Below are 14,196 nucleotides of genomic sequence, written 5' to 3' on the forward strand. Positions count from 1 at the left end.
CACCTCTCTACCTATTTTTAGGTACACCAGAGTGTGATACCCCTCAATCTAGGTGGTGGGTCATTTGGACCAAGGACCCCACTTATCTACCCCTGATCTATTGGTTTTGATTTAGTAAAGATGACCCGTACTCCCTACTAACCCCTTACCTGAAGTTGGATAGGCACTTGCGACTGTACTCTCAGTGACGGAGGCCAGGCCGGCCGGATTCGGCAGAGGCCCGGGAAGTTTGAGGATTCCATGCAAGCAAACCAGAGGGAGGGGAAGGGGAAGACGGAGAGGGAAGGGGAGGAGAGAGCAAGCGAAGCAAAGAGACGAGAAGTAGAAGCTTGTAGAGAAAGCCTCAAAAGAGAAAGGGAGAGGGAAAGTAGAGGAGGAGAGAGTAGAGGAGTACAGCAGGCGTGCTGTTAGGAGATAACTGCGCTTGAACCAGAAAAATCTGGTGTATCTCCTGATCCTCTTCTGTTATAGCCGCTTGTACTCTAAAACGACTATCTCGACTGCAAATGGATAGAATATCGAAGGTTACTACTTGAGCTGTTATCCATTCAGATCATTTTACTGGCCTAGATCGTGGATGAAGGGAGATACTATGAAGCTTTGCAACAGTACAAGTCAACCTATTTTCGTTACAAGCTGAGGAACAATCCAGCCACGGTACAATGTCTTCCACCGCATGTTGTTGAGGATCTCTGAATTGCAATGACCAGATCGACTTGTTGCGATCAGGGGCTGTGAAGTTGTTGGAACACAAGCAGTACGAGGGAGGTTTGGAGCTGGGCTCTCTGCTTGTGGAGCATCTGGTTAGCGCCGATCCAGCGGCAAGCAGTGATTCTCTCGGAGCTGTAAAGAGCATAGCAGAAGCGTTCTCTGAGTGCAGGTTGGAAGTTTCTTTCGCTCTTTTGGTCTGGTTGAACCTGACATGTTGATGATAGCGGAGCGGAGGGACACCAAGTTCAGTATCTGACCAGAGCGATCAAATGGAGCAAAGGAACGCGAGAGAGCAAGGTGAGCATGTATGCAGATGCCACTTCATTCGTGAACGCTGGGCGCCGGTGTTGGTAGAGTGTGGGCGACGCAACTTTGCACCAGTACATTGCGGAGGCCTACCTCGTGAGGTGGTCTAGTACTGCTGATAGCAAGTGACCCGTTGCTGGCAGAAACTGAACAACCTGCCCCTTGCGCACATGCACTTTGCATGCGGGAATGATCCCAAACGTTTTGCAACTCTCCTGAGAGCCATGAGCTCCGAGTGCAGAGGAGAGGAACAGGTAGCTGATTGCCTGCTCCTGTCTGTTTGACCTCCGCTAGGATCTTGTATGGGCCCGTGCTATCCTACAATCCCTTTGCGCTAAGAACCTTGAACTTGCCGTTGGCTTGCTCGAAGAAAGCATGAAGACGGTGGGTGTTGCTGATGAAACTTTGTGGCGTTGTGAAATGCAGGGAAATAACATCGAGTTCAGGAAAATTCGTCTCTAAATGTCCGGAGTGTCTGGGAATCAAGAGCTATCGCAACAGCAAACTTTGACTTTCTCCGTTTTCTGGTTTTGGCATGTCAGAAGAGAAGTTTAAAACTGTTCGACAAGCTGACGGTATTGTAAATGCTGTTCTCATCTGTTAATGATTTTGCGGTTTCTCAGTATGAATATGAAGAAAATATTCAAAGGGATCCAATGTTTGCAGATTATGTGGAAAAGATAGGAGAGATTTTCTGCAATCACCCTCCAAGAGTAAAGATGGGTAAACAATCTAGATGTGACATTGCGAATTTTTTGACATCTCGTAGGATTTCCGGGGTTTTTGAATTCACTCTTTGGGGGTCTACAGTGATTCAAATCCAATCAATGAAGATTTCAACAAAAACATGAACAAGGATTTCACATGTCTTTATTCGTGACGCCGCTGTAGAAATCAATCACCATTACATCATCAAATGACGTAATGGGGGCCACGTACAAAAGTCTTGACACGAGAGAAGTTCATCATATTTTCCTTGTCAGTTTGATACATCTGCACCTCCTTGTAGTGATACTTGGGCATGTTTGTCTCCTTGAGTGCTGCGGGCCTTGAGCTCACCGAGTGGCTCGAGACCACCTGTAAAGGAATGCTCCTCGACTCCGTGCTGCTCGACGAGGGCGCGAAATTTAACCTTGCTGAGCTCGTGTAGGAGGAGAGCTGTCGGTGGTTGTCAACGTTCATGTAGGATATCGGCATGCCCGTCGGGTGAATGATGGGCTGGTTGAAGCTCTTTGTTCCAGGCTCAGAGATGTCAGAAGCATCTGTGCGACAAGAGGAGTAGGGGCTGATGGAGATGGTTCGTTGACTCGGCTGCTCTGATGCAATCAAACTGATCACCTTCTTGCTCTCGCTGTGCACAAGGTCTCCAGCGGCGGGCTTCGGGGACGTATGCGGGGAGCCGGGTGAAGTTGAATTGTGCGACGGAGGTTCTGTGCCTGCTTTCCCTCTCTCATGCTTCTCGTCACAGCTAGCGGAACTTTCAAAGGCAAACCCAGACTTGAGCCTCAGGGGTTCTTCCAATCCACTCAAGCACGAAGAGGCGCAGGCCTTGTCGAATGAGGTTTCCCTTGCATGGAAATTTTCTTTGTGAAAGCTCTCTGTCTTGGTTTCTTTCATCGAGTGATCTGCAAAGGACAGTTCCGTCAAGTTACCCACCATTTCCTGCGTTGAGTAGAGTGAAACGGCTTGAAGTGGAGAGTAATTGTTGACAGAGACGTGTACACTTTCTCCTTCTGAGACCGTATCATTGGGCTGATGAATATCGGATGGTCTTGCCTTGATCAAATCATTTGCCTCTCCTTTCCTGTCTCTGTCTTCATACAGCACCTTGTCCACGTGCGCTAAAGTAGAATCGATTCGTTCCAGGAGCTTTCGAACAGCACTCGGACTGCACTTTTGTGAGATGAGATCTGCATTCTTGATCTCATCTAGTTTTTCAATGTGTGATGACATCAGGGATTGCAGTGATTGAATCAAAGACTCGTGCACGTTCTTGTACATTGACACTCTCTTCAGTTCGTCCTGAAAATTCAAATTTTACCATGGAGCATAATCCTCCTCTGTTCATTTGATCTTGGCATTGGGCAAGTGGGTTTAAGTGGTAAACATGCTTGCATCATATGCAAAGGTTACTGAGATTTGTGATCGACAACTGTTATCAGCACACCAATCAATCTGCCACCGGAACGTGCATATCGAGAACGGGGGTGACCGCTGTCTAGTCTAGTAAACACTGATTTCTTTGTGGTTCAAGTTTCATCTTCCAATCCAACACGAGTTGTGTACAGCACAACGATCGCACATGCTGCCATGTTTCTTACCTCCAGGTCTTCGATCTTCTCCTTCGCTCTCCGGAGCTCTGCTTCCGACATGGCGCGCAGCTTGAGCGGCGAGGTTCGGGCCAGCAAGGAAGGGCAGATTGAATTTCAGCCCGCGGGACCTACCGCAAGTCAACGGAAGGGCAGGGGCTGCCGGTAGCCGCTTATTAGTGACTAGTGACTCGGCCCGCCGCCGTTTTATGCCCGGGACCCGGACTGGAGGCCGTTAGGTGACCCAGTGACTGAAACGCCGGTCGGCGGCGACGGCACGGTACGGTCACCGCGGCCGCGCCGGGCCGTCACACTGACTCCCGTCCGGCGATCGGCGCCAATTTGCCGGCCCGGGCCGGGGCCACAGCCGCCGGGCAGTCCGGCGCCCCGCCGGGGCCGGCCCGGGGGCCCCCGGGCCCGACCGTTCGGCGTCGGCGGAACTTCGGAAGTTGATCGGACGGCCCGGTCACTGGCAGTCACTCGGAGGGTGCCGATCGTCACTTCGGGGGCGGCCCGTGGCACGCCGGGCCCGTGTGCCACGTTGACTGCCGCCCGGTCTGGCGGCCCGGCCCGGCCGGGCCGCCCCGTTCACGGTTTACCGTACCCCGGGCCGGCGCCGCCGGAGCCTCGGAGTAGCACTGAACACTGAGTGGCGGTGTGGCGACCCGATCCGACGCCGGCGGCGCCGCAGCCCCGGTCCGGCCCGGCGGCCGCCGCCCGGCGGCGGCCGGCACACCGTGCCTTCCGGCCGCGGGGCCGGCAGATCGTTCGGAGCTTCGGCCCGTCACCCCGCCGCCGGCGCCCCGGGCCGGGCCGGCCCCGGCGGCCCCCGTGCGGCCGGCCCACACACGGCCGTACAGTCACAAGTTCCAAGTTCGTGGCGGCATTGAGTTGCCCCGGCGTTGGGTGGCACCCGGCGGGCCCCGGACTCTCACGCCACGGTGGGACCGTCGGCCCCCGGGCGCCCCGGCCCGGGGGGGGGGGGCGGCCCGGTTCCCGGAGTCCTCCGGACTCCGGGAGTCCGGACTGGACGGTCCGATCCGACTACGGTCCGATCTCACTGAGCCTACAGCGCGGCCGGGGCCAGCACTGCGGCAATGGCACCGTGTGGCACTCAGCCGCCGGTGACTGCCGCGCAGTCGCGGGCGGGCCCGGAGCCTGTGTGACCGGGCCGCGGCCCGCCAGCCTCGGCTCCCGGACTCGTCCCGGCGGCGTACCACAGCGGCGGCCCGGCCTGCGGACCGGCGTCCCGGCGGCGTACCACAGCCGGGCGGCCCGGCCGCCGCCGCGGTCACTCAGTGACGGTCGGACCGTTACGCCCCCCGGCCGCCCGCCCGCTCAGTGCGGCCGCCGCGAGCGCCCGGCCGCCGGTCGCGAGCCCGAGCCGGGGACCGTACTCGGGATGCGGCTCGGCCCGGACTCAGCATGTACGGTGACCGTACGGTACTTATTACTTACTTACCAGTACTAGCTGAGTAAAAGGAAGCCGGTACTCCGACGGCAAAGCCCGTGCCCGTGCCCGTGCCGTTTTACCGTGCCAGCCTGTGATCGGACAGAAGTAACCGAGTCAACTTATAACCGTGAACAATTTCCCACAACGCTTGACGCTGAAAAGCCGGAGCCTTGGATGTAGTAAAATTTAAAACTCGTTTCCGTTGAACTTCAAGGTCAGCGCAGATCACGCCACCGCGTTCTGAGGTCATGGACAATCGCAGCCAAATCCGACCTATTTTAAAGAAGTCAAGGCCGACCTCTTGCTCCAAGTTCACACAAGACTCCATGATGCAGCACAACGATGATGATTCTGATTGTGAGTGGCTCCCCTCTCCCCTCGATGCCCTCTACTTCCTCCCCTCCCATCCCGCTATCCCTGATCCCCTCCCCTCCCCTGACCCCTGGAGCTCTCCCGACGACCTCTGGTCCCCTTTCGACCAGCCAGCCTTCGACCAGCCAGCCTCGCAAGACTCCGAGCCTCTCCAGCTCATCCTCCACGACCCAAGCGAGGAGACGCCCGACCCAGAGCCAGTCTTCCCTGCCCCAGTGCTGACCCGGCCTTGCCTCCCGCTACCCCGGCCTTGTCTTCCCCCGTCCCCGGCGGCTCCTGCTCGGGCCATCATGCTCCTCGAGCCTCTGCCTGATCGCCGGAGCTCCTCCTCCCCCGCCTTCCTCCCCTCCAAGCTCACCCTCGGCCAGAAGCTCGACATCGTCCGCCGCAGCGAGGCCCCCAAGCACGACCTCGACTACCGCTCCCCGTCAGAGCTGGCGCGCATGTACGGCAAGAGCCGGTCGTCCATCTCCAAGATCCTCAGGCCCTCCTACGTCGGGAGGCTCAAGCAGCTTGCGGCCAGCGGCGTGTCGACGGACATCAGGCGGAGCACGAGCACGCTGCACCCGGAGCTGGAGCGGCGGATCCACGAGTACGTGGTGAGGACGGCGAGGGGAGCGAACTGGCGGCAGGAGGTGTGCAGGTACGCGGAGAGGGTAGCGGAGGAGCTAGGGGTGGAGGGCTTCAAGGCGAGCTTGAACTGGTATCATCGCTTCATCGCGAGGCACTCGCTGAGGAGCGAGCCAGCGGCGGCGGCAAGGAAGAGGAGGGGAGCATGGAGCTACTGAATGGATCAAGGAGAAGGCATTCGTTCAAGGAGTTGCCGTTTGAGCCATGTTGTTTTTTCCATTGCAAAAAGCCAAGGTGTATTATAGGTGTCTGAGAGATAGATATTCTTTATTAAAGAGGGAACAGGGAAGGACACAGAGATTAAATATTTGTGAACTCTCAGCACGTGTTATGATCTGTGCTCGATACTGATACATTCCTGCATATCAGGGACAATATGTGAACTAACTGATGGCGTCTGTATAGCTCGTTGAGATGAACCGTAGCTTGATAGGAATGGAATGAAATAATTGAAAAATCCATGAAGACTGCAATGATAGATAAAAATAGAGACTTTCGACAAGCAGCTTGCAGAGAAATGCATTTAGTAAAAAAGAGGAAAAAAAAAGGAAAAAAGGAAAAAAAGAATTGAAGATTGCTGACGGTCGATGACTGCATGTTTTACTACAGGTGACAACGGTGACTTTTTAGATAGTAATATGGTCATTGCAAGGTCATATCCATTCACCGCCAACCACGCACGAGTATATACATCCGCTGTCCTCGAGCTAACAGCACCTCATCCACAAGATGCAGCACAACGATGATGGTTCTGATTGTGAGTGGCTCCCCTCTCCCCTCGATGCCCTCTACTTCCTCCCCTCCCATCCCGCTATCCCTGATCCCCTCCCCTCCCCTGACCCCTGGAGCTCTCCCGACGACCTCTGGTCCCCTTTCGACCAGCCAGCCTTCGACCAGCCAGCCTCGCAAGACTCCGAGCCTCTCCAGCTCATCCTCCACGACCCAAGCGAGGAGACGCCCGACCCAGAGCCAGTCTTCCCTGCCCCAGTGCTGACCCGGCCTTGCTTCCCGCTACCCCGGCCTTGTCTTCCTGTCCAGTCCCCGGCGGCTCCTGCTCGGGCCATCATGCTCCTCGAGCCTCTGCCTGATCGCCGGAGCTCCTCTTCCCCCGCCTTCCTCCCCTCCAAGCTCACCCTCGGCCAGAAGCTCGACATCGTCCGCCGCAGCGAGGCCCCCAAGCACGACCTCGACTACCGCTCCCCGTCAGAGCTGGCGCACATGTACGGCAAGAGCCGGTCGTCCATCTCCAAGATCCTCAGGCCCTCCTACGTCGGGAGGCTCAAGCAGCTTGCGGCCAGCGGCGTGTCGACGGACATCAGGCGGAGCACGAGCACGCTGCACCCGGAGCTGGAGCGGCGGATCCACGAGTACGTGGTGAGGACGGCGAGGGGGGCGAACTGGCGGCAGGAGGTGTGCAGGTACGCGGAGAGGGTAGCGGAGGAGCTAGGGGTGGAGGGCTTCAAGGCGAGCTTGAACTGGTATCATCGCTTCATCGCGAGGCACTCGCTGAGGAGCGAGCCAGCGGCGGCGGCAAGGAAGAGGAGGGGAGCATGGAGCTACTGAAGGGTTTAAAATGCGATATTTCGACAAAGCCCATGGATATATGTTCGTGGTGTACCAACGCTGTCTGGATGGAGGAGATGGAGGCAGACAGGAAGGCTTCGAGCACTACAGACGATTTATGCGTTCTTCGTACTACAAAGCGTTGACATTTTTTCGCAAACTGAGGCTGTATGTCAGTAAAGTTTGAAAGAGATACCTTTCCTTTGCATTCACTCACAATAATAATGATGTTGATCTTCGAAGATTACATGGATTATCGCAACCAGAGCTTGTATTGTATTGATGCAGGGTGGGGTGGTCTGTCCGTGACACCCCCACCTCCATTTTTTCTTTGAAAAGCTGGGATGAGGTGGGTGGTTCGATTGATAGGGTGTTACAAAACTAACCTAGCATGATCCCGTACAAAAATGATCCTCAAGCACTCTCTCTCCTGCTCGTTTCTTTCCAATTTTCAAAGCTGGATGCGTCATGGTACCTCTAGCAAGCGACTGACTGAAAGGATGGGGCAGAGGGGAGGTCTGGGAGGTCTAGCCCCAGCAGCCCATGTGCAGAACTTTCATTACAGTGCATCGAAAATGACAAGATGAATGAACAAATGTGTCGTATACTTCACAAAGAAATGAAGAAAGAACGCAGAGAGCTACAACAGAGAAATCTCTAGTTTACTTTACGGAACCCACTAACAAACACCGCTCGTGCTGCGCATAACGTGTCCATTGAGATAGAGTTTATCCGAAAGAAAAAGTATCCTTGACGTCCAGATCTTCATAGATTCAACAAAAAGAATACATTCCATTGTCAATCGAACCGCAAAAGCCCAAGTTTCCTGGCTGCTGCCTCATCTCGTCTTTCCCTTTTCTTCTTCATCAACCATGTAAACCTCCCTGCTCCCCTCCTCTTGCCGCTGCCGCTGGCTCGCTCCTCAGCGTACCTGCACACCTCCTGCCGCCAGTTCGCTCCCCTCGCCGTCCTCACCACGTACTCGTGGATCCGCCGCTCCAGCTCCGGGTGCAGCGTGCTCGTGCTCCGCCTGATGTCCGTCGACACGCCGCTGGCCGCAAGCTGCTTGAGCACTCTTGCCGTAAATGCGCGCCAGTACGTTGGGCGTTTCAAGGCAAATCTAGTACTTAGAGATGCGGATTGCTTTTGCGGCTGATCGAGATTAGTTTGCAGTTCAACATCTCTATTATACATTTCTTGTTATCATACTGTACTCGTACACAGCGCCCTGAAGCAATCATATGGACCTTGCTGTCGTGAGAGATCAGGACGGAACGAGCATATCATCCGAGACTCTTTAAAGAGGAGGACGGTTGAAGTTTCTTCGGAAATAGATTCACGGATCACGGGCAGTCATGCTGCAAGATTTTGGGTTCAAGGGACTTCGTTGTTTATAACTCGTCTCACTCCAGTCATCTCCTCTCATCGACTCCTTGGCTGGCCTCCGCAAACCACCCACCCTACTAATTTTGAAACATCAGTCGGAATAAGGGGTACTGCAGACAAACTGACTGTGGCCACTTGCCCTTCGTTCCCGTATCCTCTCCTCTGATCCCGGGCCACTCTTGATCCAGACAGCTCGCGTCCTCTTTCCCCCTACAGCACACCTTCTCTCCTCATTGTTCCTTTCCCAATGTCAATGAGCTCACCAACATGGATGCGTCATGGGCCCTCTAGCAAGCGACTGATTGGTCGTTCACATACGGCTTGAGTAGGAATGCATACTGATAGGATGGGGCAACGGGAAAGTCAGGGAGGTCTAGCACGAGCAGCTCATGCCGAGGACATGTAATCCTCTTAGATCAACGTCGAATGAAAGGAAGGGGGTTGGTTGTAACCGTTCAAGGCAATTACGGGTCCGAATAAGAAATCTCGCTAGGATTATGAGCATGCCATAGATCAAGGCGATCAACGACTTACCAGTACAAATACAATCACGGGTGTCACAACCACGCAGGTCAATTGGGCAGCCACTTACATACATCCAGCAAATCTTCAGATCAACTTTGTTCTTTTTCAACGGCTGCATGAGTATGGGCCGATATAAATGATGTTGCCTGCGACGGAGAGAACAGCTAAAGGAAGTCATCGATTCAAATCATCACCTTCCAAACCAATATCTTGTTGGGTAAGGTACCATCGTCAAAAGAAGCTCTCGAAGCTGATGACAGAGCGAGGAAAACAACGTGAGAATTATCGCAACACTGACCCTTTTGTCAGGACACAATCATTACAATCATGACAAGGTTGGAGAGTTGACAATTTTTGTTGTTGAATCATGTATTTTAGAGACAAATGTTTCTTGTAATTCAATGTACTTTAGAGACAAGAAAATTTCAAAGTTGTTGGGGAAAATCCTGGATCGGAACAGTATGAATCGGATCAACTGAGCTGATTAGATGCATAACGAAGAATCTTGAACGTTCAGATACGTCCACCAGAAAAAACTCAACGCCCGCAATAAAGGTAAGAAATCAACCCAGAAGGCTATCCGACACTAAAATCCTGCTCATTGAAGACGAAAATCGGACATTTGAATCAATTTCCTTCGGCCCTTTTCGAAAAAATCGAGATACTCTTGAGAGAATGCCTCGCGATGAAGCGATGATACCAGTTCAAGCTCGCCTTGAAGCCCTCCACCCCTAGCTCCTCCGCTACCCTCTCCGCGTACCTGCACACCTCCTGCCGCCAGTTCGCCCCCCTCGCCGTCCTCACCACGTACTCGTGGATCCGCCGCTCCAGCTCCGGGTGCAGCGTGCTCGTGCTCCGCCTGATGTCCGTCGACACGCCGCTGGCCGCAAGCTGCTTGAGCCTCCCGACGTAGGAGGGCCTGAGGATCTTGGAGATGGACGACCGGCTCTTGCCGTACATGCGCGCCAGCTCTGACGGGGAGCGGTAGTCGGGGTCGTGCTTGGGGGCCTCGCTGCGGCGGACGATGTCGAGCTTCTGGCCGAGGGTGAGCTTGGAGGGGAGGAAGGCGGGGGAGGAGGAGCTCCGGCGATCAGGCAGAGGCTCGAGGAGCATGATGGCCCGAGCAGGAGCCGCCGGGGACGGGGGAAGACAAGGCCGGGGTAGCGGGAAGCAAGGCTGGGTCAGCACTGGGGCAGGGAAGACTGGCTCCGGGTCGGGCGTCTCCTCGCTTGGGTCGTGGAGGATGAGCTGGAGAGGCTCGGAGTCTTGCGAGGCTGGCTGGTCGAAGGCTGGCTGGTCGAAAGGGGACCAGAGGTCGTCGGGAGAGCTCCAGGGGTCAGGGGAGGGGAGGGGATCAGGGATAGCGGGATGGGAGGGGAGGAAGTAGAGGGCATCGAGGGGAGAGGGGAGCCACTCTCCGCTTTGATCAGATGTCTCGTACATGTTGATTTGTCGATTTGCTTCAAGTGGAAAACTGAGTTCAAATGGGCACGCGGAGATGGTTTTGATAGGACTTCTGGGGAGCTGGTTGGCCAGGAGAGACGGCAAGGATCGTTGCTAGCTGGTCGTTGAATGTTCGAGTAGCGGGAGCAGGAGGGTCGGTAAAGTGGAAGGGACAAACAGGTAGCAGCAGTGATCCCCTGCCCTTCTGAGGAAAAAATGTTCGGATTACTGTCATCATTCGGGTAGGTGGTACAGTTGGGAATAGAGGGGTGGGGGTGGCCAAAACTTTCGTAACGAAGTAAACAATTATCTTATCTAACTGAAAGATTTAGTCAATAACGTTGCAGGGAAAATAAAAACAAAGTGTAAAACCTTTTAGCCTGACTGCCTGCTAACATGCACCTCTTCGTAAAAATGGAATTACATCAGTAATAATGACCGCCTGAAGCCCGACCACCCCCTTCTCGGATAGCAAACTAGGTGGGTCATAATTTGAAATCAATCCTCTAGATACTAACTTTACTCATACTTAAGTAATAAATTTTAGTTACGCACGGCCAACGTGTGGCGGCAGCCGGCTGCGACCCGGGGCCCGGCCTGGCTGACTCAGTCGGAGGCAGGCACGGTTTTGGATCATTTTGACTAAAACTCCGCATGGTGCATGCGGGGGGCCGGGCATGGCGGAAGGAGCGGAAGGACGTTGGGGAGAACATGGTGGCACCCGCAGCTGACGATCTTGTTCTGCTCGTCACTGTGCTGTAGAACCATCCCCTTGGGTGGCGTTGAGAGGCAACAGAAACAGATCTGTGCTCGAGATAGGGGTGGAATTGTTACGATGGAGCTACAGAAAGCAGTAGGAGGCAGCGCGAAGGGAGACAAGAGTGCGGAGGCCTTCTACGCTTACTACAAGAAGGTGACTTACACTCCCATGATCTTTATCTATGTCGCGTGCTGCTTGTCCTGTCGCTCCTCCCTTCGACCTGGCTCTTGCTGAGATACGTCCATTGGCAGCAACTCGGCCTCTCCGAGGATGACACCAAGTTGCTCTTCGACAAACTCGCGGTGAGAGAGAATCTGTCATGTCCAGATCATCACGTTACTTGCTGTGTATCTTCCCGTCTCGTGTGGTTGACTTCTCTTCTCCTGCCGCCTGCCTCCTGCAACTTGATCGAAGTAAATCCCCTGCAGGAACCTCTTCCCATTACATTCCGTCTCGTAGGAGCCCTGTCCGAGGGCGACAGCCCAGAGAATGCTGAGATTTTCCATCATCAGCTCCTCGATATGATAGCAAAGTGCGATGAAGATGGTGAAGAGGAGAAAGGATCGAAGAGCGCCGAGGTAGCAGCGGCGCTGAAGCGTTTGGAATGGTATCCCAACACAGCTGCATGGCAGCTCAACATAGATAAGAAGGACATGAGAAAGAACATCAAGACTTTGCAAGATTTCTTGCTGAGAGAGGTTTCGGTGGGAAACATAGTGAGAATGGAAGCTGTTAGCATGATCCCAGCTATTGTGTTGGGGCCCCGGCCAGGAGAGCTTGTGCTGGACATGTGCGCTGCTCCTGGAAGCAAGACAGGACAGCTGCTCGAGATGGTGGTTGCAAGTGGGGAGCACGGGGCTCTGAACAGCGTGCTGCAGCACGGAGGAGCTGTGCTCGCCAACGATCCCGACATCAAGAGGGCAAGGATGATGATTCACAGGGCAAAGAGTTTGAGCAGCCCGTCGCTAGTGGTCACGGCTCTGCCCGGGCAGAGCTTCCCGAAGCTTTTATCCGACGACAACACTGAGCTCCTCTTCGACCGCGTCTTGTGCGACGTGCCATGCAGTGGGGACGGGACGATTAGGAAGTCGCCCTATACCCTCAAGCGATGGCACCCGACCCACGGCATTCAGATCCACCTCCTACAGCTGCAGCTGCTGCGAAGGAGCGTGGAGATAACCAAGGTGGGGGGCCGTATTGTGTACAGCACGTGCAGCTTGAATCCGCTGGAGAACGAGGCTGTGGTGGCGCAAGTGGTGGCGGACAGCAAAGGAGCTCTCAGGGTCCTCGACTGTCCTCCTCGGCTCTCGGCGCTGAGGAGGAGGAAGGGATTAACCTCGTGGAGTGTGCCGGACATGAACTCGATAGATCTCCTCTACGACAGTTTCGATTCGATCCCTGAGGCCCGGAACCACAAGGCGAGGGAGAGGGGAGGGTTCAGCAAGCGGGGGCTCCTGCGCTCCATGTTCCCTCCCTCCTCGGAAGACGCCGACAAGATCGGACTGGAAAGATGCATGAGGTTCTACCCGCAAGACGCAGACACTGGCGGATTCTTCGTGACCCTCCTGGAGAAGACGGGAGATGTGGACTTCTCAGGAGCTGTCGAGGCTCGAGAGGAAGGGAGCCTGAGGGAGGAGGAGGAGGAGGAGACGCAAGAGAGGAAGAGGAGGAAAGAGGACGCTCTGCCCAAGGACTACGTCGACAAGTGCACAAAGCAGGCTAAGGTAGAGAAACGAGTCAACCGCATCGAGCCCTACATCCCCTTGCTGGACGTCCAAGGAGGAGGCGCAATATGGGCCTCCATTGCCGACTTCTTCGGGATCTCTGAAACTTTCCCAGCTCGCCAGCTCCTCGCCAACTCCGTCCGTGTGCGCACTATCACCTTCGTGACGGCTCCTTCCCGTCGGGCCCTCAACGCCACCATCCCTGCTGGAGGCCCTCAGCCGGAGGAGGAGGAGGCAGAAGAAGGCAAGGCCGAGCACAGGCTCAACGTCGTCACAGCAGGGACGCGGATGCTCGAGGAGAGCCCCAACGAGGACACGCCATGCAGATACCGGCTGTGCATGGACGGCCTCGTGTTCATCCTGCCCTTCATCACCAAGTGATTTCCAAACTTTTCCCCTCTCCTTCCGCTCCTCTTCTCCTTTCCCTGCCTTCCCTTCAAACCCATTCTTGTCTCTGCCTTCCTTTCCCTCCCTTTCCTGTCTTCCTTTGTCTCCACACCCGCTCTCCTCGCTCTCCTGGCAGTGACACAGGGTACTTTGCTACAGGAGGATCGTGGACTTAGAGCTCGAGCCCTTCATGAAGCTCCTGCAGGATCGTCAGCTCAGCATGGCCGAGTGTCCGAAGCCCTTTGAGGTTTTCAGCTCTCCCCCTCCCCCTCCTCTTCCCCCTTCCCCTTCACAACTGCCACCACCACCACATCCTCCACCACCTCCTCCTTCTCCCCCTGCTCTTCTCCGCCCCTCCCCGCTTCTGAAACTTGTCAGGACATGGCCAACGGCAGCGCCATCGCCATCCTCCGCCTCAAGGGCATGGAGTTCCCCGTCCTAGTATGGCGGGGCAGGTCGTCGATCCGCCTCTTCGTTGCCAGGTTCGGCTGGAGTCTTGCTGGGCTCGGGTTGACCTGACTTGCTAACAGTGAAGAGTCGGAAAGCCTCTTGTCCAAGATCAAGGTCCTTGCCAAGTCTCAGTGAGCAGGGAGATGTTTTGTGTTTTTAATCTTCACAGACAGTTTG

The 14,196-nt window shown here is 55.2% G+C and overlaps 7 protein-coding genes across 7 annotated transcripts; 5 read left to right on the forward strand and 2 right to left on the reverse strand.

Annotated features, from left to right (window-relative positions):
- Positions 1–506: 506 nt before the first annotated feature.
- On the forward strand, positions 507–1,479 carry GUITHDRAFT_99654 (hypothetical protein; the record flags this gene model as incomplete). Its single annotated transcript, XM_005841937.1, has 8 exons — positions 507–524; positions 571–657; positions 711–880; positions 936–1,008; positions 1,066–1,113; positions 1,161–1,271; positions 1,312–1,401; positions 1,444–1,479. The coding sequence occupies 8 exons, from the start codon at positions 507–509 to the stop codon at positions 1,477–1,479; spliced, it is 633 nt and encodes a 210-aa protein (XP_005841994.1).
- Positions 1,480–1,929: 450 nt separating this feature from the next.
- On the reverse strand, positions 1,930–3,389 carry GUITHDRAFT_131964 (hypothetical protein; the record flags this gene model as incomplete). Its single annotated transcript, XM_005841938.1, has 2 exons — positions 1,930–3,039; positions 3,339–3,389. 2 exons carry the CDS (start codon positions 3,387–3,389, stop codon positions 1,930–1,932), a joined length of 1,161 nt encoding a protein of 386 aa, XP_005841995.1.
- Positions 3,390–5,027: 1,638 nt separating this feature from the next.
- Positions 5,028–5,939, forward strand: GUITHDRAFT_99656 (hypothetical protein; the record flags this gene model as incomplete). The annotated part of the gene is made up of 1 exon (XM_005841939.1): positions 5,028–5,939. One exon carries the CDS (start codon positions 5,028–5,030, stop codon positions 5,937–5,939), a length of 912 nt encoding a protein of 303 aa, XP_005841996.1.
- A 571-nt stretch (positions 5,940–6,510) lies between these two features.
- GUITHDRAFT_99657 (hypothetical protein) lies at positions 6,511–7,344 on the forward strand (the record flags this gene model as incomplete). Its single annotated transcript, XM_005841940.1, has 1 exon — positions 6,511–7,344. The coding sequence occupies one exon, from the start codon at positions 6,511–6,513 to the stop codon at positions 7,342–7,344; it is 834 nt and encodes a 277-aa protein (XP_005841997.1).
- A 2,538-nt stretch (positions 7,345–9,882) lies between these two features.
- GUITHDRAFT_99658 (hypothetical protein) lies at positions 9,883–10,698 on the reverse strand (the record flags this gene model as incomplete). Its single annotated transcript, XM_005841941.1, has 1 exon — positions 9,883–10,698. The coding sequence occupies one exon, from the start codon at positions 10,696–10,698 to the stop codon at positions 9,883–9,885; it is 816 nt and encodes a 271-aa protein (XP_005841998.1).
- A 1,281-nt stretch (positions 10,699–11,979) lies between these two features.
- On the forward strand, positions 11,980–13,041 carry GUITHDRAFT_62957 (hypothetical protein; the record flags this gene model as incomplete). Its single annotated transcript, XM_005841942.1, has 1 exon — positions 11,980–13,041. A coding segment is annotated over one exon (1,062 nt), but the record flags the coding sequence as incomplete, so codon positions are not given.
- A 718-nt stretch (positions 13,042–13,759) lies between these two features.
- GUITHDRAFT_99660 (hypothetical protein) lies at positions 13,760–14,154 on the forward strand (the record flags this gene model as incomplete). The annotated part of the gene is made up of 3 exons (XM_005841943.1): positions 13,760–13,816; positions 13,948–14,051; positions 14,100–14,154. 3 exons carry the CDS (start codon positions 13,760–13,762, stop codon positions 14,152–14,154), a joined length of 216 nt encoding a protein of 71 aa, XP_005842000.1.
- Positions 14,155–14,196: the final 42 nt, after the last annotated feature.

The sequence above is a fragment of the Guillardia theta genome (assembly GCF_000315625.1).
Source record: "Guillardia theta CCMP2712 unplaced genomic scaffold GUITHscaffold_2, whole genome shotgun sequence".
Lineage (NCBI taxonomy): Eukaryota > Cryptophyceae > Pyrenomonadales > Geminigeraceae > Guillardia > Guillardia theta.